The 25,959-nt window shown below is 47.3% G+C and overlaps 1 protein-coding gene across 19 annotated transcripts in view; it reads left to right on the forward strand.

Annotated features, from left to right (window-relative positions):
- The window catches only part of Tmcc3 (transmembrane and coiled-coil domain family 3), a 277,437-nt gene that overhangs the window by 204,391 nt on the left and 47,087 nt on the right, over nucleotides 1–25,959 (forward strand). The window contains exon 1 of one of the 19 annotated variants that reach the window (NM_001108084.2): nucleotides 1,291–1,543. The exons of the other annotated variants lie outside the window; for them this stretch is intronic. Coding sequence (NP_001101554.1) covers nucleotides 1,466–1,543 — 78 coding nt within the window. The 5' untranslated portion in view covers nucleotides 1,291–1,465. Of the gene's footprint in view, nucleotides 1–1,290; nucleotides 1,544–25,959 lie in introns of those variants that run through there. 19 annotated transcript variants of the gene reach the window in all.

A 25,959-nucleotide genomic window follows, 5' to 3' on the forward strand; every position in this document is an offset into this window, starting at 1 on the left:
GTGCCATGTATATAGCCTGCCTGCCTGCCTGCCTGCCTGCCTGTCTGTCTGTCTGTCTGATACACATTGCACTTTCAATAAACAGTAGAACACCCTATATTATCCGGCACCTTGCTTTTCTTCTCTTAACTATACATGTTAGAATGACTCCGTAGTTAGAGGGCTGCTGCATCTGCTACACTTGTCTAATACTCCATTGAGCAGACATGCTTTGGTTCTCTGGTCTCCTTGTACAGGACACGTAGGTCAGGTCATCCTCAGTCTCTGTAATGACCTCCTAGCCGGAGTTCCTTATCCTTCATCAGTGCCTCTCACAGTGCCTCTCACAGACCTCTTAGACTTTTGTTCTGATCTTGTCAAGTCCTGGTTCAGGAAGCCCGGCAGCTTGCCAAACACCCACAAAGCAAAGCTAAACTTCTTAATGTTTAAAGTACAGCCCCTCCCCAACCCCAGCCCCAGACCCCAGTCTCCATTCTTCTACCTTTGTGCCAGAAACCACCTACTAAACCGACACCTTGAGGTGTTGTTTTGTTTTGTTTTCCAAATGCACAGACCTGTTTTGCCTCAGCCAGCTAGGGGATAAACACCTCCTCCCCTCCCTGTAGGCAGATCACAGTGCACTCTGGGCCTGTTAGGATCAGTGATCTAAACCTGCCAATCCGGTCTCAGAGTGGATTCCAACATAACCGGACCTTATGTAGTGAATTTGGGGTTAGGCAACCAATACCCCATCGATTACCAATCAGTACTTTTTCTCTCAGACTCCAGATCCTTTGTGGGCAGGGAGCACTCGCTGAGACTAGAGAACGCTAAAGTGAAAAGATGTCCGGGTTTCAAAGTAGCTTACAACACAGTGAGTCACACAAGCACAATTAAGATACACAACACAGTGGGAGTGCGGCTCTGTGGAATTCTAGATGGGAAAATGTCCCTCCCTTCTGGAATCTTTAGCCGACTGTCCAGGTCCAGCGTAGCTGTCCAGCAAGTAAGTGTCCTGTTGAGTGAAATATATATACATATATATTTCATTCATATTTATATAGGCAGCCCTTAAGGTACCGGCAACCTCATGCTCAAACCCGTCTTTTATCACACTCAAGTGGGTCCATAACCTGTGCCGGCATCGCTCATCTGAGCCGGGGGAGGCGTGGGAGCCGTGGGAGCGCGTGGGCCCCGGTTGCAGGCAGGGAGGGCAGCTGAGCCGGGCACCTGGAGCGGGTCTAGGCGCCGCGCGGGGCGCAGGGGCGGGGAGCGGGGGAAGGGGCGGAGACTGTCGCCCGCCTCCCCACCCCAGCGGCGGCGGCGCAGGGCCGCGGGGTGTCGGCAGCAGCTGCAGCCGCCCGCGCCACCCCCCTCGGCCGCGGCTCCGGGGCGAGGGTGAGCGGAGCACGGCGGGCAGCTGCCACCCGGCGCCGAGTGGAGCGGCGGCCCCCGAGAACGCAAAGTTGTCAGTCTAAGCGCAGACATGCCGGGCAGCGACACGGCGCTCACTGTGGACCGGACCTACTCCGACCCCGGCCGGCACCACCGCTGCAAGAGCCGGGTGAGGGCGCGCACAGGGCGGCGTGGGGGTGCGAGTCTGCGTGGGGAGGGTGCGGGCCGGGTCGGCTGGGAGACACAGCACCGCGGAACCCATCGCCGGTCTCTCTCCGCCGGGAAGGTCCGGGGAAAACCTGCGGCCCGGGGACGCGGTGTCACCGCTGGAATCGGAGCTAGTCAGCCCTATTCCACGACGTTGTAGCCCGTCCGGCTCTCCTCCCCGCCAGAGAGCGCACGCTGCCTGCGGGGGGGCTCCCGGGACTCCCTTGATCTGGCTCCCGGCACAGCCACCTGCGGGGCTCTGCATTGCTGCTGCGTCCCCAGCCTCGCAGCCGAGTCCCCTGCACCGTGCGCCCGGGACGCGCTGCCTAGATCAAAAGTCGATCTCGGCATGGACGCTCCGGAGTTGGGAGCCGTGCAGAGGGGGCGCCTTCGCCACGGTTTGCAGCGTAATTTGCTGTTGCTGATTTTGGCTGTGAGCGAAAATAGCTCTTCTGAGCAAGCTGTGGAGACCGGCCATGGAGGGCTTCATTATAAAGACGGAGGCCACAGCCACAGCTCTGGCCCCCCTGAGGAACACCTTCCCTTCTGGGCAGCTCAGGTGTCCAGTAAGGATGTGAGCCCCAGCCCTCCACCCCCATCCTACCCCAACCCACCCCGATCCTGTCTCCTCTTGGCTGATTAAAGTGCCATTTGAAACAGCACCTCCTCCACTTTGGCAGGCGACACCTGGAGTTGTTCTCTGAGCCTCCCAACTTCTGGCTTGTCCGAGGAACAGGGGATTCGATGTCAGCTTCCTTGTATAAAGTTCTTAGAGACAGAACGGACATAGTTTCTACCCCTCCACCTCTAAGATCAAGTTGGGGCTATAAGTGACGGGCTTATGCAGGGGTCCTTTATACAGAATGTGAGTGTGCAGTTACAATTTGAAACAGTAATCGATTGTCCCCGAAGTGACATGTTTACCTCGTTTCTCTTTTCACTTTAGCGCCTCTTAATCAGTTTAGGAAAAATGATTTTTTTAACACAAATTTAATGTGTTCGGGATAATCGCTCCTGCATCGACCGACTCTTTCTGGGTTTCTTTAGAAGTTTCCTAACAGTGCACCAGGAAAGTATTCCAAAACTCCCTAAGAAAAACATTTAGAGTTTTGGTTACCTGCGGTCAGAAGTTTGTGTGAGAGGGCAACTACTGGTGAACACAGCTGACTGAAGGAAGGTAAGGGGTGGGGGTGGGGATAAACGTGATCGTGTCGTTCACAGGTGAGACTGTAATGCTGAGATCATTTGAGAGCCTGCGTCGTCAGAACTCAATGGTCTCTGTAAGCAAGCAGGGTTGGTAACCTCTTGTGGGATGGTGAGCCTGTTGACAAAACTCTTGGAATGAGATTTCTAAAATTCAAGAGTTGTTGCCTGTCAGTTGGAGGTAGGGACCGGCGCTCACACACTCAGGTACGTGATGGAAAGAGTAGCTGACTTGCAGACACTAGTGTCTTCCCCGCACCTATCTCTCCTCAAAGTGACCAAGACATCAGTCAAGGGGATTTATTTTCTTTAAAATCCTGCTCACCATGTTTTACTTGTTACATTATGAGTAGAGAGATACTGGATTTACAAGTAAACCGAGTTAGGCGCGGGATGTACTGGTTATTCTCCGTAATTAGTCCACTGGGCAGATGAAACCTAGTGAGGAGTAGAAGCCATGAGAGAGAAGAGGGTTGGATTTGAGCAGGCCCAGATCACAGTTCAAGGCCCCTCCTAGAGATTTAGCCAATTTAGCCTTCTGGACTGTCTGCTTTTAGGGGCTTTTGTTGTTGTTGTTGCTGTTGTTTGGGGGTTGTTTTTTGAAACAAGGTCTCCTTGTGTAGCCCAAACTGGCCTCCAATCCATAATCCTCTTGCTTAGCCTTCTGAATGCTGGAATTACAGGCATGCACTGCCCCGACTGGCATTGAATTTAGGTTTGTTGGTTTGTTTGTTTTTGTTTTGTTTTCTTTTTGGTCTGCCTTCCTGTGGAGACCTAGAGGCATCCGGAGAGCTAACATGAGAACTTTTCTCTAGTGGGGCTGGTGTAATTTTGCATCCCTCCTTAAGGCTGCAATAAGTCCGCTGTAATGAAGGTACAGCAAAAGCAATTTTGCAGTGGCAGAAGGCAGCACCCCGTTAGGCGCTCCTTGGTGGAAGTCAATTTGATGGAGCTATAAAAAAGCATTTCTCATTACACTCAGAAAAGTACGCTGTGCAAAGGGAACGCACCAAACCCGCACAAGGGCTTAAAGTTGTGATCTTAACTCTCTCATTGGAAACAAACTAGGATTTAGAAAGAATCCCTGCCTCGGCAAACTGGCTTTCCCTAAAAACCCACTGAGGTGAAGGCAGAGGTGACTGACCTTTAAGGAATCAGTTTCCTCCCTGGAAAAAAAAAACAAAAAAAACAAACAAAAAAAAAACCACCTTGTTGATTAACAATGGTCATTTAAAAGATTCCCTTTGAGATAACTGGGAAATACACATCACTTTTGCTGGACGGTTTTAAACCTTTGAGACTAGATGGTAATGAGACAGGGGACCACTTTAACATTTCAGAGCTCTAGTTTTACAGCCAGGTAGACTAACCTAGATTCTCCTCCCCTCCCTCCCCCTCAGCAAAGGCCTCAATGTAACAAATGACTCCCCCCCACCCACTTGCTGTGGAGAAGCTGAAAAGCCAGTCATTCACAGTTTTAAACTTCATCTTTGTAAAACTAAAAAATGATGCTTGTTAACTTGACACACATAACATCTTTCTTCTTTAAAAGAGAGCGCATACATAATTAGAACCTGTGTTGTTGTTTTCTTTATGCCCTAGATAGTCAGAGCCTATCATCAAAGCTTATATTAAGAATACAGACAATCTGTCTTCCACATTTTAACTGGTTTTTGTTAATATGTGAATCTGTTTTTTTTTCTTTTTACAGATGTTTTTAAATATATTTTTTAATTTATTTATTCTTTTATGTTGCGAATACACTGTCACTCTCTTCAGGCACACCAGAAGAGGGCATCAGATCCCATTACAGATGGTTGTGAGCCACCATGGGGTTGCTGGGATTTGAACTCAGGACCTCTGGAAGAGCAGTCAGTGCTCTTAACTGCTGAGCCATTTCTCCAGCCCCTCCCCTTTCTTTTTCTTTTGTTAGTTAGTTGTCACTTTAAATGTTCCCTAATGCCCCTTGGTATAGCCTTTAGCCACTTGGGTACAGCTGTAAATTGTTGTTGGATATTATTGAATATGTAAATATAATTTGGGGGTTTCTACCCTATCTTAGATCATTTAGTTCACAAATAAGAGACACGAAACCTTTATATTTATTAGAAGCCTTAAAGCACTAGAGCTGGGCAGATACCAACTGTCTGTGCTGTTTTGCTATTTCCCCATCAGTAACCCCCAGATATCTACCCTGAAATATCACTTTTCATGTTCTGCTGGGATGACTCCTCTTACTCCAGCAGGCTGATCCTCATGGCCATGGGCTCCTGATCCACCTACCCCATGGTGGCTTCTCCCCAACCCCCTCCACTCCAACATCCTTTCTTTTTCTCTTGGTCCCTGTTTAAGACCCCAAGCCTGGAATCCTCACTCTGCCCACTCTACTGCCCAGCCCAGGCTGTAGGCATCTTTGTTAACCATGGACAATTTGGGGAGCAAGGTTTACACAACTGAAACTGGTATACTGAGGATCTGCTCACCTTGGGGTACAGAGTCAGCATTTGAGTACAAGCAGAACTAGACCAACCTCCTACAAACTATTGGGGCTCCATGGACAGAGACATAGCTCCCAACTGGGCGATCACCAGGACAAGGCCCCAAATCACTTTTCTGAGACTCTAGTCCCTATTGGAAATGGTAGATGTCTTAGGGTTTTACCACTGTGAACAGACACCATGACCAGTGCAAGTCTTATAAACATTTACTTGGGGCTGGCTTACAGGTTCAGTGGTTCAGTCCATTATCATCAAGGTGGGAACATGGCAGCATCCAGGCAGGCATGGTGCAGGAGGAGCTGAGTTCTACATCTTCATCTGAAGGCTGCCAGCAGAATACTGGCTTCTGGGCAGCTAGGATGAGGGTCTTAAAGCCACACCCACAGTGACACGCCCACTCCAACAAGGCCACGCCCACTCCAACAGGAGTGCCATAGTACCACTCCCTGGGCCGAGCACATATAGACCATCACAGTAGAGGACACCAATAGAACAGGTGGTGTCAGTCCACTCCTCACATTGTGTGTTTGAATCTTAAGTGAGAGATTATTTCTTTTAATTGACAATTGTGTGATTCAAATGTTACTGCTTTCATCTGTATGAAGGGAATTTTTTTTCTTACTGTTAGAACGGTCCCTTGGCATTACTCTCCTGCTGTCTCCTGTTATACTGTCAACCCCTGGGCTCTCTTTGACATCTCTGCAGTTGGTCCTTCAGACACTTAGAACTTTGACTGGTTTCTATTTTACCAAGCCTCCAAGGGAGAACAGACTGTTTTTCACACAGACACACCTTCTCCCGGCTTGTCCACTCTAGTGTGGGTTGCTCTATCTCTTGGACCCTCCAATCATCCCTTGCCTTTGTTTCCTCCATGCAGTAGGGGTGGTAAGGCCTGATAAACCTAAGGCGCATAGTAAGAACCCAATAGGTGGCGAGCTTATTTTGTTTATTTATATATTGATACAGTGTTATCAGGAAGTTCCAGGAGCCTGAAAGCTAAAAGACTCCTAATTTTGTGACAAACCCATTGAGCATCTTTTGTGCCCAAGCTATGGTCCCGCACATCAGGAAAAGCTGGGTAGTAAGTTAACACTCCCGTCTCCCTGGCAGCTTGATACCTGGTGGGTATATCTTACTCATACTGTGGACCCGTAGCAATGTAGAATTCCCTCTCACAGAAAGCATAGCTCGTAATAAACACAAAGTATCTGATGCCTGAGGTAGATACAAAAGTATCTTAGGTAGAGCCTGTGTGGAGCCCGAGGGCCACACCTGTCACACATTTTGAAGTGCTCTGCCATTGGGAACATTCCCAGCGGGTGCTGAATGACAGTCAGAGGCTGTCAGGAGGTGTGGTGGCCCTCCCAGGGGAGCTAGCTGAGCAACAGTGAGTTGATTGCTTGCTTGTTCCCAGGCAGGAAGTAGGACAGAGAGAAACTGACTCTTGTAGGTGCTGCTGACCCAGAGAGGTGGCACACTGAGTAGTTTGTAAGTAGTTTGTTTTGTTTCATTCTCCAGTTATGGCCATAGGGAGTATCTCAAGTCAGTTTGTTTACATCAGGAGGGCTAGGTTGATGGTGCATATGTTTTCTGAGCCATGTTTTGCCGCAGGCTCGCCGGCTCTCCCTTTGGAGAAGAATGGCTTGCCAGCCACCAGCAGCAGCTCACACATGCCTGTCACATCCGCTGCAGAGCAGTGAGACAGCTGCCACCAAGTTGGATCTCAAAATTTGTTTTCCTTTAGACACTTCCTGAATTCCGGGAGCCAAAACCCAGATGAAAATTCCCCACATCTCCAGGAGAATCAGCAATGTTTTTAGCCTCACTGTTTCTTAATTGCAGTTTTTTGTGTTTTCCGTGGAGGGGGTGGCAATAGAAAAAAAGACGGAGCTCTGAATCACTGAACTGTGTGAATCAGAATTAGGACTTTTCATTCCTTCCAAAAGGAACATCGGTTTACCTGCTTTGTGCATCTTCTAGCCACTGTGCAAATGATGTTTGGGGGGGTGGGGGTGTGAGCAGTAGGGAAATGGTGGACTTGTTGAGCATCTTTCTTCAATGAGGCAAAAAGAACATGTATGGGAAGGATGTAGTAACAACAATAGCCAGCACACACCAATCACATGCACATCAGGACAAACGAGTGCTTCGGTTTCAAGCCTCCGTTAGCCTTCTAAGTGGAGCTCGCTTGGTCTAAACCACTTCCCTGGTAGCCGCTGGGGTGAATTCTGATGTGTTAATAATCTGAATGGACTCCTTAAGCAGTCCTGTCTTGATAAACCACTTGGCTGCTCTGAGAGAGAGGGAGATGTACGGCTCCCTCAAAGCACCTCCTCACTTGCGTGTCCTAGACTCTTACGACATGCTCCTTTCGAGCCTTTGGTGCCTAGTCCTATATTCCAAGGAAAGCTTTTGAATGAATGGTAGGGAATGCTAACTTGTGGACTTTTTATAAAGCCCGGGGTAAGGGTTCTGTTTAGGAGTGTAGAGAAGTTTTAAAGGGTATTAAGGAAGGTCACCGTTTAAGATAATTAGAGCAGGGCTGGAGAGATGACTCAGAGGTTGAGTTCTGTATGCTAGTCCAGAGGACCCTGCTTTGAATCCCAGTGTCTTCATGGTAGCTCAGAACCATCTGTACCTCTTGTACCAAGGGGATCTGACACCCTCTTCTGGCTTCCAAGGCAACACACACACACACACACACACACACACACACACACACACACGCTGCATAAACATACACACTGGCAAAGCATCCCTACCAAATGAATAATGTATTTAAATTAGGGACCTATTTATCTTTTAGCCTGATATTGGGTCTTCAGAGGGTGGACCACTTTCCTACTCACAGTAAAGGTGCTTGCTCCTGTGAGTATGGAGTCCAAAGGTGTCTGCAAATCTGTTTCCTGGCTAAGACGAATGCTCATTCTTGTTCTGTGTCCCTCATGGGGTCACCAGGCAGTCTTCTGGAAAGTCACTTTGAGGTGGAGTATCTCCTTTGGTTGAACCCCCGTAGTGTACCCATGGGCATGGAACCCAAGTTGCCTTTCTACAGAAGTTATCAGGGTGCATCCCATGGAGAGCTGTGGCATACATTAGGTGATGTGACAGCAGCAGCAGCAGCATTTGGCCCCAACCCTTGCCAGATGATCAGTGACTGCTCAGGTAGAAGCACTGCTGCCTGCCACTTCTGGGGCTGCCTTTCTGTGGGAGCCTGGGCATGGGGGTGGGAGGATTTCCAGCACTCTGTGCTCTCTACACGGGGCAGACCTTTTTAGTGTTCACTTCTGCAAATGCATGGCATTCAACGAGGGCCCTAATGCCTCAGCTCGAAAGATGTTTGAGGAGCATAAAGAAGAGTGATTTAGATGAACTGGGAAAACGATAACCTGGTGGCCACACCAGGACATTTATGAGGTCCTTTAAAGGACAGGTAGCCTATATCCCTCATATGGTGCAGTGTTGGGAGTTCAGACTCCAAGGTTTACCATGTAAGACCTTCCTTGAAGTGTTATCTATCTATCTATCTATCTATCTATCTATCTATCTATCTATCTATCTATATCTATATCTATATCTATCTATCTATACATATGACACACACATATGTATATATATGACACACACATATATATCACAACACACACACACACACACACATATATATATCACACACACACACACACACACACACACACACACACACACGTGTGTGTGTGTGCTGGGGACTGAACCTAGGGCCCTTACGTATGGTAAACACATTCTTTGCCATTGACCCACACTGTTCCGGACCCTGGAAGGGAATTTAGACCTTAGCTCAAGACCATTCTGTTAACAGAAGTGGAAAGATAAGTCACTCAAACTGTAACCAGTAAAATGATATAACTAATACAGATCGATTGACTCACTGTTTTCTATCTAATGTCTTCACAGGGAATCCCTTTAAAAATAATTGCTTTAAAAACTGTTTTGTGCAGTTAAAACAAACATGTCAAATGTATATTTTAAAGCAGGTGGATATTTTAAAACCCATACTATCTGTACTGCTGGGGCCAAGTTAATTGCTAAGTTTGTCAGGAAATTATCTAAATTAACTAAGGAGAATGAACATAAAATTACTTTGGGCGGAGGGACTTGGGAGGCGGCTCACTGGGTTAGCATGCTTGCTATGACAGGTTAGTAACTTGTGTAAGGGCTGGGCATGGCTTAGAAGGCCTGTAGCTCTAGAGTTACAGGGCAGAGTCAGTCAGATCCTGGGAGTTCACTTGCCAGCCGTCCAGTGCGACGGTTAAGAAACAGCAAGCTTTGCATTCAGTGAGAAAGCTTGCCTTTGTTTAAAAAAAAGAAAAGAAAAATAATAAAAAAAAACAAGTGGCGGGCTGATGAGATGGCTCAGTGAGTAAAGGGGATTGCTGCCAAGACTGATGACCTGAGTTCAATCCCTGACACCCACCTGGTGAAAGGAGAGAACTGACTCCCACAAGTTGTCTTCTGATTCTTATGTATGGCTTCAGCACACACACACACACACACACACACACACACACACACACACACACACACACACACACGCCCTCCACCAAATAAATGCAAATAAGTGTAATTTTAAAATCAATGAAACAACAAAAGGTGGTAAGTGATAAGGGAAGACACCTGACATAGATCTCTGTTCTTTGCAAATTGCACACACACACCCCCACACGCCCACACATACGCGAGTATATACCCTGCCAATGCACACCCCCACACGCCCACACACACATGAGCACATACCCCGCCACAAACACACACGGTTCTTCTCAGTGAAGAATTAATTGAATGGGACTTAGAAGCGTGGGGGCTCTTCTAGGTGGCAGCCGTGTATTTGAGTGATTTAGCGTTAGACCAGTGGGGGAGGAGGAAGACAAGCTGCAGCAAATGAACAAGGTCACGTGGCCGCGCCGGATTCTGGCCGCGCCGGATTCTCGCCACTTCAGAGCACCTTTCCCAAGGCCCCGTTCAGCCTCTTTGTGTTTTCAGCATGAAGCCGGTGAAGTGAGCTCATCCTCACCTGGCCCCTTGCCAGCTGGGACAGGAAGTGGGGAGCCATGCACAGATGCATAGTGCCTCGTGCTTTCTGCAGGCGCGTAGCTTGAGAGCCCTCCCACCTGGCTACCGTTGCCTCTGCAGCATCTGGTCCTGTGAGCCTCCCATCCAGAGAATCTTCCAGCACCTTCTGTGCTCAGCACCACCTGTTGCCAGTGTACAGATCGAGTGTCCATTACCTGGAACGCTTTAGATCAAAAGTGGTCCGTTTCGGGTTTTCTCCGGATTCTGGAATATTTGTGTCTGCCTCATAAAATACCTTGAAGGCTTTGGCACCCAAGTCTAAACTCAAAGACCATTTGGGCTTCATATACACCCGTATATACATAGCTTAAAGGTCCTTTCATGTCATATTGCGTGCCTGGACTATGTGGCCTATCACATAAAGTTCAGGTTTGACATTTTCTACACATTGCGTCATGCTGGTCTCAAAACCAACATGTCAGACTATTTTGAACTTTTGATTAAGAACGTTTGACCTGCATATAACATTTTTTTTTAACAGCCGAGTCTTAAACTCAGCCCAGAAACCTTCCTCTGGTTCTTGGCTAGGGAGTGCATGGCCTGTTTCATTGCAGGAGGTGAGGGAAGCAGGGGATAGACAGAGCGTCTGGTGGCCTGCCGAGACCCATGTAGTGTCAGACCCCAGTGACTCTCCAAATCTGTACAACTTCTGCCATGTTCACTGACTTGACCCTAACCTAGAGTGAAGGTGGTTTCTACCGCTTAGTACCAGACATTTATGCTATGTCTTCCAGTGTAGTGCCAGACATTTCTACTTAAATGCTAGACCTAGATGTACCTTCAAGTCTATATGTCAGAGGTAGTTCTCGCTCTGTTTCATTCCTAGCGAGCATTTTGCCATATAGCCAGTCCCCAAGCCACAGTCCTGGCACACTTCCTCAGCCACTCCCTTCCCCACAGCATCAGAGGTACACTTCTTAAAGCGTTCTTCTTCATCACCTGTGACGTCACTCTCCAGCAGGTTTCTAACTTTGAGGAGCAAACCAATGGTTGAGAACACAGACTTGGACGTGTCCCCTACCTTCCAGGTGTGTGAACCACCACCGGAAATGGCATTAGAAAACGCTGACAGGTACCATGTTGGTTGAGTCACTCACAGTCTACCGCAGAGTTTCCCAAACTTCAGCCATTCCCACGCCGCCCACACACTGCCTGTTGCCACCTGCACTATTATTTACTTAATATTTCTGAATCAGCTCGCTCTTTAAAACTTTAATTTATGTAAAAAGTCACCGTGACTAGGCCAGCTAAATATGCTGTAAATAATGGTGTCTGAATTTGAAGGCTGTAGCCCAGAGTGTGTGGTGAGCAAGTGGTGAGGCTTGCATGCAGGTGTGTGTGTGTGTGTGTGTGTGTGTGTGTGTGTGTGTGTGTGTGTGTGTGATGTGTGCCCTGCCTTTCTCCTCGACTGGACCAGCCGGATTGGGTTGAAAAGAGAAACCTCCTCTCTGCCCCTCCTGTTTTTCATTGCTTTTGCCGTGGACCCTCCGTGGGATTCAGGATCATTAAGGAATGTACCGATCTCAGTGCGGCTGGTCCTACATCCCATCCTGAAATACTTAGTGGACATAGTGGCCTAGAAGATGCCCAAAAGCACATTTTCCCAACTTTGTCCAATAAGAAACTCAAATCCAAATTTTCAGGGGAACCGAGTCAGATATTAGATTCCTCTTTTTTTTTTTTTCTGTTTTCTTTTTCCCTTTAGTCTTGTTGTGATTGTGCGCTTTCGAATATACTTATATTATGCACAGAGACCAATAAGTTTCAGTTAGACCAGTAAGTCAATAGTTCAGTAAGATTTTTTTTTTTGACTTTACAGTGGTAGGAACGTATACTCACATAACCATTCTGGTTTCTCTTCCAGTACAGCATCCAGTAGACTACACAAGCCGTTCGGCTTTTAGCTCGGGCTTTGTGAGATCGGTTTACCTCACCGTAGGCTACGGCGAATGCCAAGAGCATGTTCGAGGTTGCCAAGGCTAAGCTCTTAGGTTTGGTACACTCACTGCATTTTCTACTTACATTGTTTTTAGCTTAGTTTTTAGCTTACACTGGGGTTATCTGGAGGGAACCCGGTGCAGCGTGGTTGGTAAATTACCTCTGTGGACACGGGGTAAAATGCCAGCATCCTAAGTCTGGTTTCTGTGGCATGCAAATCACTTTCGTACTTTCTCGAGGTTGAGAAACCATACATCGAACCATCACAATGCAGAAGTTTCTTTTTTTTTTTTTTTTTTTTTTTTTCGGAGCTGGGGACCGAACCCAGGGCCTTGCGCTTCCTAGGCAAGCGCTCTGCCACTGAGCCAAATCCCCAACCCCAATGCAGAAGTTTCTACATGTGTGTTCTCTGTGTCACACCTCATTCTTGGTGCTAAACCAGGTATAGACTAATTACTTAAGCTGACACACGTGTTGTTTGGAATGAGTAGACGTCCACTGTGGTAGGCGGATGGGAGCCTCCCCCCGTGGGAATCCTTGAAGGAGATTGGGAATGCATTGTGCCATTCCAGGCTGTGTGCATCTCCACTGTGCTGTCTTTAGGTTAATAGTGACCTGAGAGAAACTGAGGCAGGCAGTAGAAGGCCTTGTGCTAGACAGCATAACTCCCAGAAGGAGGAGGATTAGGATGCTCAAAGAGCATGCCCGGAGTGTGCGGCGAGGGCAAATTCTAAGTTGTGCGGGGTTATTTTGAAGTAAGGTTGAACATAATTATTCCTTATGTGTTGACTTGGAGCGTGAGGCAGTTGATGCCTGGGGCCACAGTCCTCCATGTGACCATTGTCCAAAAGCCATGCCCTAACCGAAAGCTACACTTTAGCACCTAAAATGTTTGTATTTGTGTGTAGGGGCCGGGGTGGGGTCAGAAGTCCCTTGTAAATCTATTGTGATCATCATGAAGGCCGGACTTGACTTCAGTCAGCAGTGTACTATTTTAATCTCACTAATTGGAGCAGGTGCCCTCTGTTTGAGGATGAATCACTGGCTGGCATGGATCTCCATTTCTCTGACAGTGTGAGGCCCATTCAGTCAGAGCCGATGATTGTTTTGGCACCAGGCAAAGGGCTTGTGAGCCCAGTGAAAGAGCAACAAGGGAGTCTGAGGAAACAGAAGGAACTCGACAGCCGCGTGCATCTCAGGGTCTGACTGTGGAGCGCAGCAGTACTGACGGCCGTGGCTCACTGTAGCATGGCCAGTGGCCGGGGCAAAGCACTCACATGTGATCTTCTGAATGAGGAGAGGGCCTCTAGTTGAGAAGCGTGCCTCTGTTGACCCTCCCAGGTGAGATGCCTTGCTTCAGGAGGATCGTGTGTTGTCCTAGGGTTCTCATGAGCTCATCTTCAGGCATAGGGAAGGGGCATGCCCTGTGTGACTCAGGCAGAAACACCTTAAGACGTGTCTAATGAAAGCAAGAGATGACCTGAGATTGTGAACTTCTCCAGCTTTACCTTGACAGTAAGTGTGTGTGTCAGGTGCTTCGTCACCGAGATAAAGCACCTGACATTAGCTGTGTAACTGAAGGGAAGACTGATTTTGCTTGGTTTGAGTCTGTAGTCTTTGGTTCCATTGATTCTGGGTTTATGTTGAGGCAGAACTTCATGGCAGTGGGAATGGGTGGCGAAGAGGACTCACTTAATGGTGGGCAACAAACAAACAGGAGGAGGGGCTAGGGGCCAGTGACAACATCCAAGTGACTTAATTCCTCTTGCCAAACTATTTCTCCTAAAGCAGTGGTTCTCAACCTGTGAGTCTAGCTAGATCCCTTCAGGGGCATTGAGCAACCCTGCCCTAGTTAGGGTTTTATTGCTATGAAGAGGCACCATGACCAAGGCAACTCTTATAAAGGACAACATTTCACTGGTGTAGTGGTATTTGATTAATCCACTCAATCTCCTGGCAGCAGCAGTGTGAGTTCCTCGATACTGCCCCAATGTCGTGGATTCTTGACTGAAACACACACACACACACACACACACACACACACCCCACAGCCTTATATTTAATATGCCTTAAGCAGTTCAGTGGTGGGGGCCACTCCCAAACCTCCATGTGGCTAGCATACTCTCTGCTCCGATATTCCTGAATTATTAATTGCTAAAACCTATATTCCGTCCTGGCTGTGCCAGCCTACAGCCCTCCCGGGCCACGATCCCCAACTCTTACATGTTGGCTATCTCTCTGTCCTGACTTCTCACAGCTGATCTTTTTGCTTCCCCATCATGACAGTTCTTAGGGCATATTAAATATGGTGCTGTGTGTGTGTGAGTGTGCGCGCGCGCGTGCGCGCGCACGTGCGTGTTTCGTTCATGAATCCACAAAACTGGGGCAATAGCAAGGAACCCTGCTTCTGGGACGGTAGAGAGCATTAGTGAAGCACCACTGCAGATGGCGTCCCCATGTTGAGCGCCACTTGTTGCTGGAATTTTCAATCCTAATAAGCCATATAAAAACCGTACAGTCCAGTTATTATAATTATAAACTGTGTGCCTGGATAGGGCAGATCTAGCACTATTCTAACTTACTCCCTAGCTATGAGACCTTTTGCTACTTACAGTTTCTCCTGGCCATGTGGTTCTAATCCATCTTGGCTTTCTCTTCCTCTTCCTCCTGTTCTTTCTCCTCCTCTCTCCTCCTCTATCCTCTCTCCTCCCTTCTCATTCTCCTTTCTCCACTTGTCCCAACTCGCTAAGACCTCCCATCCCACCTTTCCCTCCCACTGCCCAATCACAGGTCTAAACTTTATTGACCAGTTAAAATGGGGAAGAAGTTCACATGCATTCACCCGGGTACATGATTGACTGCTCCCTCGAGGAAGCAGAATTAACGTCAGGGCAACCCACGACAAATTGGGCCTGGCTTACAGTTTCAGAGGTTCATAGAGGAAACCATGGCAGCATGCAGGCAGGTATGATGCTGGAGAAGGTGCTGATGATTCTATACCTCGATCTGCAGTAACCAAAGAGGAGACTAGATTCCACAGTGGGCAGAGCTTAAGCACAGGAGACCTCAACCCCACCCCCACAGTGACACACTTCCTCCGACAAGGCCACACCTAATAGTGCCACTCCCCATGGACCAAGCATTTAAACACATGGGGCCATACCTATTCAAACAATCAATGACCCTTACCCAAGGGTCGCCTAAGATCATTGGAAAACAGATATTTATTTACATTATGATTTGTAACAGCAGCAAAATGATAGTTTCGAAGTAGCAACGAAAATAATTTTACGGTTAGGGTCACCACAACAGGAGAAACTGCGTTAAAGGGTCACAACAACAGGAAGGTTGAGAACCATTGTCCTGAAGGTTCCAGAGGGTTCCCAAATAGCCCCACTAGCTAGGATGCCAAGCAGTTAACAGTGAGTGAGCATCAGATATTCAAACTGATAGTGTATGTTCATAGTAATCTTTCAGTGTATGAGCACAGAATCCCAACTGCTTAACCTGGTCCCCAGAGTCTCTCAAATAACACCAGTCCTTCAGTCAGTTCAGCACTTGGCCTGACTCCTTTCACAGAGGACGACCAGTTCCTCCATTGCTGTGGACACCCATCCCGTACTCTCTAGGGATGTGGTGTGTCCTCTTCACCTGGGCTTGGAGCCTTGATACATGGATGAGACTTTGTAAATGTTGAATGAGTCAGTACAAATGATGTTTCAGGGAACGGCAAGATGGGACTGTGCCCAGGACCAGCCTCTGCCTGGAGAGGGGTTCTGAGAAAGGGGGTCTAGGAGTGGTGAAACAAACACCTCAAAGCCAAATCGTAGGTCCAAGCTGACGGCCTGTATTTGCTGGAAGCAGCTTTTCAGATTGTGCTTCTCTCTCTCTCTCTCTCTCTCTCTCTCTCTCTCTCTCTCTCTCTCTCTCTGTGTGTGTGTGTGTGTGTATGTGTGTCTGTGTGTCTGTGTGTCTGTGTGCATGCCGACAGCGCACAAGCCAATGAGCAACCATTTATAGACCCACCAGGAATACATTATTGAGCCAAGGCTCACATCCTCAAACACAAAAGTTTTCACAGGAGTTTGGTTCCTACTGACATGCTAGTTCAAACTGATAGCTTGTTTTTTTGTTTTTTGTTTTTTGTTTTTTGTTTTTTCCCGGAGCTGGGGACCGAACCCAGGGCCTTGCGCTTCCTAGGTAAGCACTCTACCACTGAGCTAAATCTCCAGCCCCCTGATAGCTTGTTTTAACTTTTTTTTCCCCCGTCATAAATGTCGTATTTGAAAGTTTTAAACTTTGTGCAGTGTTTGGTTTTTACAGGAAACTGCTGGAACAGTATCCTCTAAGCCACTTTCCCCAGATGGTTAAGTCTTACCGAACTAGAAACACAACAGGTTGATTGTGTCTTCATAGACTCAGAGCAAGCATTTGTCTGTGTGTGAGCCCCCTGTTTATCAATTCTAGCCACGCGCACACTCAACTTGAGAGCGGATTTGCTGGAGCCTTCTATTAGGGAAGTTGCCATGTGCATGCGTTTCCCCAGTCTTGTCTTTCCTGACTTCATCCATTTCTCTTACCATGTAACATCCGCAAATGGGCACCTTTGAAACAAAGCCTGCTCGTTGTTCCATGGTCTCCCTGGCTAGAAGTCTGGGTGCATGACAACCATATCCCCTGAGAGTTTCATCAGCCTGAAATCAAAGTGTCAGCCAGGACAGAAGTCTCAAGGGAGACCATACCAGTCTGGTTCCTTTCGCAAGCTCTCTGGTTGTTCACAAAATGATGCTTTCTTGCAACTCTAGGACAGAGGCCCTCAGAGCCTGTCTGCCATTCCCTGCCACATGGCCCTTTCACAGCCTGGCAGCTTGCTTCTTCAAGACCTACAGTTTCCAGTCCATTGCCTCTCTCACCTCTCATCCTCTTTTTGAGCACACTTGATGAGGCCAGGCCCAACACGCACTACATTTTGATTAAAGTCAGCTGACTAGGAGCCATCATCGTGTGTGGGGAATTCCTTCCCTTCGACACAGGAGATAGCCCAACCTAGGCACAGGTGTAAGGTCCTGTCTTGCTCTCAAGTCTTGCAGTATCCAGGGTGGGAGGGATCCTATCTTGGAGACTGTCTTAGAATTCTGCTCATGGTCTGATTTATGCTCTGCGAGGATGGGAGGAGCATAGATAGAGCCAACACAGAGAAAACACATAGTAACATGTATAGGACATACCTAGAAAGCACTGGGCAGTAGTAGCAGGCCGTGCCCTGCAGACATTTGGACGTGCCTAGGCTTGGAGGCTCCTCAGAACAGTCTTCGAGCTCACACAAGCCCAGGATGCATATGTTCACCTCATGCGTTGTATGATTTTCATTTTCCTGCATTCGGGTTTTGGAACTAGGTGGAATCTCTTGGCTGCTTTTCATATGTTCCAACACTATTTTTTTTGCATAGTTACCTGTTTTTAAAAATATACTGCTTCCCATATGGACTGAACTTTTATTAGTTTATCTTTTTCCCCTCTTTTCTTGAGTTTTAAAGCTAATGAACTCAGCTGGTGGCAATTCTGATGCATTCATTCTGAATCTTTATTCCCCTCTCCCCACCTCCTCCTGCCCCTGAGGAGTTGAAATGTGCATTTTGAGAACTCCAGTTCATGCATTTGGAATTTCCAGGCAGGCACAATTCCAGTATCCTTTACAATGAGAGGCTAAAAGAGGGGGTTGGGGATAGTGAAGATCTGTGCACCTGTGACTACAGATGGCTCAGTGGGTAGAAGTTCTTGATGCACAAATCTGAGGACCTGAATTTAATCCTTGGGACCCAGAAGGGGAAGAAACAAAGCCTGACCTCTGACCTACAAACTAATAAGCGACAAAACAAAAATGACTTCTTATCAAGGTCCTGCCGTGATAAAGTGCTGGACAGGTATAATAGCACATTCCTGCGATCCCAGCATTGGAGATGCAGAGGCAGGAGAATTGCTGCCAGTTTGAAGCCTACTTGGTCCACATGACAAGTTTCAGTCCAACCAGGGCAGCATGGTTAAGACCCTGTCTCCCACCAGTAAAGCAAACCTGACAAAAACCATTTAAAGAAGTAAGACTCATCGTGGCTCATGGTTTGAGAGGACACAGTCTTTCCAGGCTTGGAAGGCGTGGCAGAAGGAAAAGCTTGGTCCATGGCAGGAGCCTGGGGCAGCAGTTTGTTCCGATCATAAACCAGGAAGCAGAGAGCTTGGGCTAGAAGTGGAGCTAGCCTTGTCTCAGCCCTGTCTCCCAGCTATGGATTCATCTACTTTCCACTAGGTCCCACCACCACTTAGAGGCTCCTTCCACAGCCTCACGGTACAGCACCTCCCGTTAGTGACCAAGTGTTCAAACATGATCCCGTGCAGCCATTTCACACCCAAGCCGTAAGAAGTTCATTTAGCCCTTGCAGGCATTACAAGACTTCAGATCTGGAGGTGATACACTGTTTCTTACCTTGTTCTTCTTTTCTGTTCCCTGCACCGGGCAAACCTCGGAGGTTGTTCCGCCCACCTGTGATGATCCTTGAGCCTTCTGCCTGCCTTTATCTCTATGTTTGAGGCAAGGTCAAGTTGAAACTGTTGTCCGTGCCCAGAAACTAACATTAACATTCCATTACCAGGCCCAGGAGTGTAATCAGGGTTGGGGGGGGGGGTGTGTGTTTATCGTGCACGCTTTCATTTTGGAAAAGGTTCCGGGTGTGCCAAAGGTCCCTTACAAGCAAATCACCATATAGCATTTGCTATACAAAGCCGACAAGAACTTCCTCCTGTGCTGGACAGGTAAGGGGCTCACTGAACTGGTGCACCAAGGTTACAGCAAGTGCCTTCCTTCTTTTCCCTGCTCCCAAGGGACAACTGGGGACACTTTCTCATTCCCTGTCATTCTCTAACACCTACAAATGCCCTGCTGTCTGGGAGGTACCCAATCCTACTGTTGAGGGATGCTTTGGACAGCAACAGTTTGATAAACTGTAAGACACAGTGGAAAGATGAAGCAGCTACTTCTGAAGACGAAAACAATTTTGTTTCCTTATACTTGGGCATTTCAGAAATTCCAGACATTTTGTCAGTAGATTCTCCTCTGAAGTAATTGCTTCTTAGTTTATTTGCACAACAGCCTAAGATAAGTAGGACTGTTTTGTTTGTTTTTTTTCTTTAAAGGACAGCAAACTTATTAAACTCTCACCGGATTTTAATTTTCCAGCGCTTATGATTGCTTCGCTTGTTGAATTTAATTTAAGGCTGAAGTCAGGGCCCCCGTGGATATAAATGCAGTGATATCGTATTCTAGAATTCTGAGGAGATGAAATGGCCTGTCAGAAACCTCAGCTATGGTGCAGAGAGAAGAGAACAATCTGAATCTGCTGAGGAGCATATCAAACAGTGGTTTCCATTAAATAGTATGTTGGCAGAATTATTCATGGGAACTAAATCCTTCAGATTCGGAAGAGGGGAGGGTCGCTTGGAAAAAAGTAAGATCCCTATGTTCCTAACTTCCGCTTGAAACTCTACCAATCTCTTTCCTTGTTTGCATCAGATTCTGGTTACTCACAGCCCCAGGTGCAGCTGTGTGGGTGTGGCCTCTCCTCCACTTAGTCCCAGGTCTCCGTCCCTCAAGTTCTGCATTGCCCTCATGCATATCTTCATCCATTGGATGGATTCATTAACAACATACTGTGTTTGTATTGTACTATCATTCGTACAAATAGTATCTCCTGAAACTTACTTTTTTTCAGCATTGTGGACTGTGTGTGTGTGTGTGTGTGTATATGTGTGTGTGTGTGTGTGTGAGAGAGAGAGAGAGAGAGAGAGAGACTTCCCCCACTTTCATCCCCTCCCCCTCTTTAAACTGCTGTGCATTACTTCAGTACACAGCAGAGAAGGGAACAGAGTGTGTGCACAGCAGTTCTAATGACAAGCAACGATGTCCGTTAGTTCTGAGGTTTTTATCCATAGGAGAGAGCCTCTGGAGAACATACCTCAGAGGAGGAGGGCTAAGGCAGAAGAAAAAGAACATCTTCAGCCTTACAGCCCACTCTTGAGAGCTTATTATAATTATATTTATTTATTGGGTGGACGTTGTGTGGAAGGACAACTCTTCCGCTACCCTGTGGGTCCCAGGGATTGAACTCAGATCGTCAGGCTTGGCTGCAAGCCTTTTTACCTGCAGAGCCATCCTGCCAGTCAACCACCCATTCTTCAGTAGCTTCCCCAACTCTTATACTAAGTGGTGGCTTTTAAACAGTTTTTCATATCTTTAACAGGAATTTTTTATATCTGTAGGTTGTGTGCCCAGGTATTGGATAGTATTTATTTCAAACATATATATTTTAATCTTGCTCAAGAGCAAATATAGTTATTCTGAGTGTGCCAGGAGGCAATTTTCAGATCTCGTCAAGACTTCAGCTTCTCTCCCCCTGCCCCTGTTAATGTGTATAAAAGTTGATGCCAATATCTTAGTTATTGAGACATAACTCATGTAACTGAAATGGGTGGGTGTCCCCTATCTGAGTGTTTATGATAAAGTCAGAGCCTTGACATTTGTCAACCAGTTAGGGTACAACATATTTCCCATACTTCCAAAAGCACCCTCTTCACAGTCTTCTGACTATCCTACCCTCTGGCAGACTTTTGACCTTTGACCTCAGCTTTTCTAGACCGCAGTGATACAGTTGCACCCCCACGTCCCATCCCTCCACCCCCGCCATGCTGCCTTTTATTTAACTTAGCATCATGCTTTTGTTACTCCTCCCTGTAATACCACTGGCCTCCAGGATCTCAGGGCATAGCCCAGGACGGCCTTTAACCTCACTGCCCAACCTCAGCCTCCTGCCTGCTGGTTTCCTCCATGCAGTGCCCACCCCCACACCTTTTTCTCTTTTTCTTTCTCTTTTTTTAAAAAAGTTTTTTTTGGATATTTTATTTATTTACATTTCAAATGTTATTCCCTTTTCCAATTTCCCCTACGGAACCCCCAATCCCATCCCCCTACCCCTGCTTCTATGAGGATGCTCCCCCTCCCACCCATCCACCACCTCACTGCCCTGGCACTCCCCTATGCTGGGGCATCCAGTCTTCACAGGACCAAGGGCCTCTCCTCCCATTAATGTCAGATGAAGCCATCCTCTGCTACATATGCAGCTGGAGCCATAGGTCCCTCCATGTGTACTCTTTGGTTGGTGGTTTAGTCCCTGGGAGCTCTGGGGAAGTCCGGTTGGTTGATATTGTTGTTCTTCCTATGTGGTTGCAAACCCCTTCAGCTCCTTCAGTCCTTTCTCTAACTCCTCCATGGGGGTCCCCGTGCTCAGTCCAATGTTGGTGGCGAGCATCCGCCCCTGTGTTCATCAGGCTCTGCGTTACGTAAGCATGGACAGAAATGAAGGATGGCGAAGAGCTCTGGCGCGTGGTTGAATTGTTTTCTGAGGAACGCCGCAACACTAGGAAGAGATATGTATGGGAGGGATGGTTCATAATCCTGTTCATTAGGTATTTTGTTTTCAGACATTTTGATACTTCAGAATGCACAAAGCACACATTAAATATAATTGTGCACATTGTGTGAGAGAGCAGAGCCGTATTCTGTCTTAGCCTAACTAATCTGCTGCACGTGGTCTGGTACAGTAGTGCAGCTGCAAGTCAGAGGCCATGATGTCAACAGGGCTGTGATAACCATTGGACCTCCCTCCTGAGATCCCGAGAGCTCGACCACCCTCCCCTCCCCCACCTCCTCATCTTTACATCGACTTCCTACTATATGTCTAAACTGTCCCTTCTTTCAAGGGCACCTTCATATTGGATTGGGACCCAGCCTGGCTTATCCTTTTAAAAGCTTTATCTTGATATAGTGGAATTCTGACACACTGGGGATTAGGACTCCAGTGATGTTTGTTTTGTTTGTTTGTTGAGACAGGATCTCACCATGTAGCCCTGGCTGGCCTGGAACGCTCTTTGCAGACCAGGCTAGACACGAGGTTACAGGGGCTCACCTGCCTCTGCCTCCTGAGCGTTTCCCTAGGAAGTTATAGCAAAGGCCCAAGAAGTAAACAAAACACCCAGACTTCCATTACCCAGCAGTCATTGGGGCTTACAACTAGGTTTCTGGGTCACTGCTCTTGAGATGTGTGGGAAGTTCTGCCTATTGGTCGGAAGCACTTGGAATTACCAAATTAGGCTCCAGTTGGAGCCTTTCCACGTAACAGTGTGATCTTGGCCACGGCGTTTAACCCACTTGGGCTTCAGGTCTTCATCCACGTCATGGGTATCATTTTATCTACTTGGTATTGCTGTCAGAATTGCCTTCACCACACGAAGCCTTTGCTGACATCAGTGTAAAAATATTTACTGACATGTCAAGAGGTCTTGCTTATGGACTGACTGAAGAAGTTGGCAAAATGTCTCTACGAGATCACTTTTGTTTATAAAACGGCACCCTGCAAACAAGATCTTCTTAGTGCAGTGGCTCAGATAAGCGTTCTGTGCCAGCGCTGCAGTACAGCATATGTACTTTCTTAATGGAATTTTGAGCAACGTGTATTAAGGGACGTCTCCCTGGACCTTGATGTACACTTAGAGGAGCAGAAGAAACCACATCTGTAATGCCGTAGCTGCCTGGCTAATACCTCATTTGACTCCTGGTATGGGTCAGTGCTCATAATTGGCAACCCAGGCTCATCCCCAAGAGTGGAACTCTGTGATTCTCCTCTGGTCCTCTTCTGAGACATGGGGGCACCACCACCACCACCACCACCACCACCACCACCACCACCACCACCACCATCATCATCATCATCACCTCATACATATGTTTATGGGTGTTTGGTCTGCATGTATATCTGTTCCCCACATGTGTGATAAATGACAGCAGAGGCCAGCAGTGGGCATCAGATCCCTTGGAACTAGTGCAAGCCACCACGTAGGTGCTGGGAGATAAACCCCGGATCCTCTGGAAGAACATCCAGGATCCGTCTCTTCAACTCAGTCAGGCTGTTTTCAAAGCAGTGTCCAGTCCCATCTTGGTAAGGCTAGCCCTCTTTGCAGGAGTGTCTCTTGTGTTCTGCGAGACATTCGTGGGGTGGAGAGCAAATGGTGCCAGTGTTTTCAAGGATCAAGTTATCTTTTTTTTTTTTTTTTTTGGTTCTTTTTTTGGGAGCTGGGGACCGAACCCAGGGCCTTGCACATCCTAGGTAAGCGCTCTACCACTGAGCTAAATCCCCAGCCCCAGGATCAAGTTATCTTTACTTAGCTGTTTAGTATGCATTCTGTATATGTGCACGTCTGTATTTTTTTTTTTTTTTTGCAGCCTTGTGCAAAAGGAAATGCTAAAACCTGGGTGTCCCAGGTTCTTTGACTTGACTTGGAAGAAAGATGCTGTGGGAAGGGAAGAGTGAAGATGTTAATCGTCATGGCAACCAGCAGGTTTTTATAGTGGAACACTGCCTTCGTAACCCAAATCCGTCACCTTTTTTTTTGCTAACTACCGAAAACAGACTGAGGCGAACTCAAGGAATTATAGTACCATCTCTCGGTGGGATGTTATTCGCTCTTTGGAACAGTCTCACAGTCATGCTGGTCCCTTCCTAGAGTCATCTGAAGGGCACGTGTATTTTACATGTCCAGAGTCTTTCTAGGTCGTTATTAAGATGCTATCCGGCTCCGTCCCCAGTCTGATCTGTGAGGGACTTAGGATGAGGATCAGCGGCAGGCAGACATCACGTGTTCTGTGACACAGGTTCCTCCCTGGAAAAGTGTTCCATTCCCCACTCTGTAACATTTGTTTGCTTGTTCGTTTTGTGGTCTGACATTATCTGGTCTTGCTTCCCTACTGTCCATGAGGCTGAGATGCCTGGAATACCTCACTCCCATCAGACCTTGCGCATACAAATTCATAACCGCTGTTCAGTGCCTGAGAGCTGCTACAACATGGAGCCCTGGGAGCTCCTCTGGGAGCTCTGCTGAGGATTTTAGGGATGTGCTCACTATAAGAAAGCTTTGGGCAAACAGGCAGAGGTTAACTAGGGGAACTAGAGATCTTTTATTATACAAGGAAGGTGCTTGCTTCCGCAAGGAAGGTGCTTTTGTTGATAGACACTTGGAACAGAGAAACTGAAACTTCTGAGGTTGAAAAAGGCAGGTTGGGTGAGGATAACAAGGAGAGATAAGTGGTATTAAAGTATTATACACATATCTCTGTGTGTGTGTGTGTGTGTGTGTGTGTGACATATGATATGGATATGACATGGTAAAATACATTAATCTGTATCATGATTCAATGTTTTGAAAGCACATCCTTGGTTGCTGGGTTGTTGAGAGGTTGTAAATGGCCCCGGGGAGGCCAGACCGGTGGGGAGTGGTTGTAGTGGCTTAGATTAGAGCGATGGCTGAGGAGGTGGTGAGTGTTCAGTTCTAAATCTAGCCTAGGTTAGAGTCCTCTGTCCGTGTGCAGGGAGCTCTGGGAGGTGGAGGGAGGGGACATTGCAGGGGCTTAGGAGACACCGGCCCAGCTTTTAAGTCCTAGTGCTTCTTACGACTGTACAAAATCATCTCAGTCCATTTTTGCACCAGACTCCTCATGCAAGAGGACCAGTTCCTCATAAGGATGAAGGGGCTGGTGTAAGCTGATGGGTGCAAAGGATCTTCTTCACTGATGACCTCTCTCCACTCACAGCTGGCTTGGGCACCCCTCCATCCAGCCTGTGCCAACCCTCACACCCTTTTATCTTGTGACTTATTTTGCTCAACCCCAAGGCATGAGGAATTGCTCCCCCCCCTGGTGCAAAATAGCTGTGCAGTGCATTAAAAAAAAAATGGGCAGAAGTGAGAAAAAAGGGAAAGTTCACATTAAGGGTTCCCCGTGCAGATATTAGTATAATATTTGAGTTCACACCTCCAACAAGCCAGCAAGGTTTGTCTTCTCAGAGTTCAGTGTTTGAGTACATCAAACAATTAGTTAAGGCCTTGGCTATGGTTTTTATTTAAATAAGTCTAATTAAGGAAGGAATGTACTCTTATTTCCATATTTTTAAATTTTATCTCCTCTCCGCTTTTGGCTTGTAGAAATTATTTGTTCGAAGATGCTAATTGGCGGTTTTGGCTGGGTCTGCTTTAAGGATGAGTCTGAGTTTCTTCTTGTTGTTGAAAAGGCTTTGGTTAACTCTCCAAGGAAAATTTCCCTTAATCTTTTTGTGGTGACATTTTCAAACAAATTAAATAGGACAGTAATCATAAATCACAACTGATATGTCCTGTGGCCCAGGTCGATGCTCACAAAGGTAGTAACCACTTTACAACTGTTCTAAGCTTATTTAGTTGTTTTTGGTTTTTTTTTTTAAGACTTATCTTTATTTATGTGCATGTTTGGGGCTCCGCATGTGCATGCAGTACCCACAGAGGTCAGAAGAGGGCATCAGATCCTTGGATCCACAGTTGTAAGATCCAGATGTGGTGCTGGGACTCAAACCCAGGTCCTCTGGACGAATGGCAAATACTCGTAACTGCTGGGCCCTCTCTGCAGCTCCTGCTGCTGAGTTTAAAGGCTTCCTTTACCCACACGGGCTGGCAGAAAGGCCCAATCCCAGCTTAGCTTTCCTCTGTCAAAATATGTATG

Source organism: Rattus norvegicus, chromosome 7 (genome assembly GCF_036323735.1).
Source record: "Rattus norvegicus strain BN/NHsdMcwi chromosome 7, GRCr8, whole genome shotgun sequence".
Taxonomy (NCBI): Eukaryota; Metazoa; Chordata; class Mammalia; order Rodentia; family Muridae; genus Rattus; species Rattus norvegicus.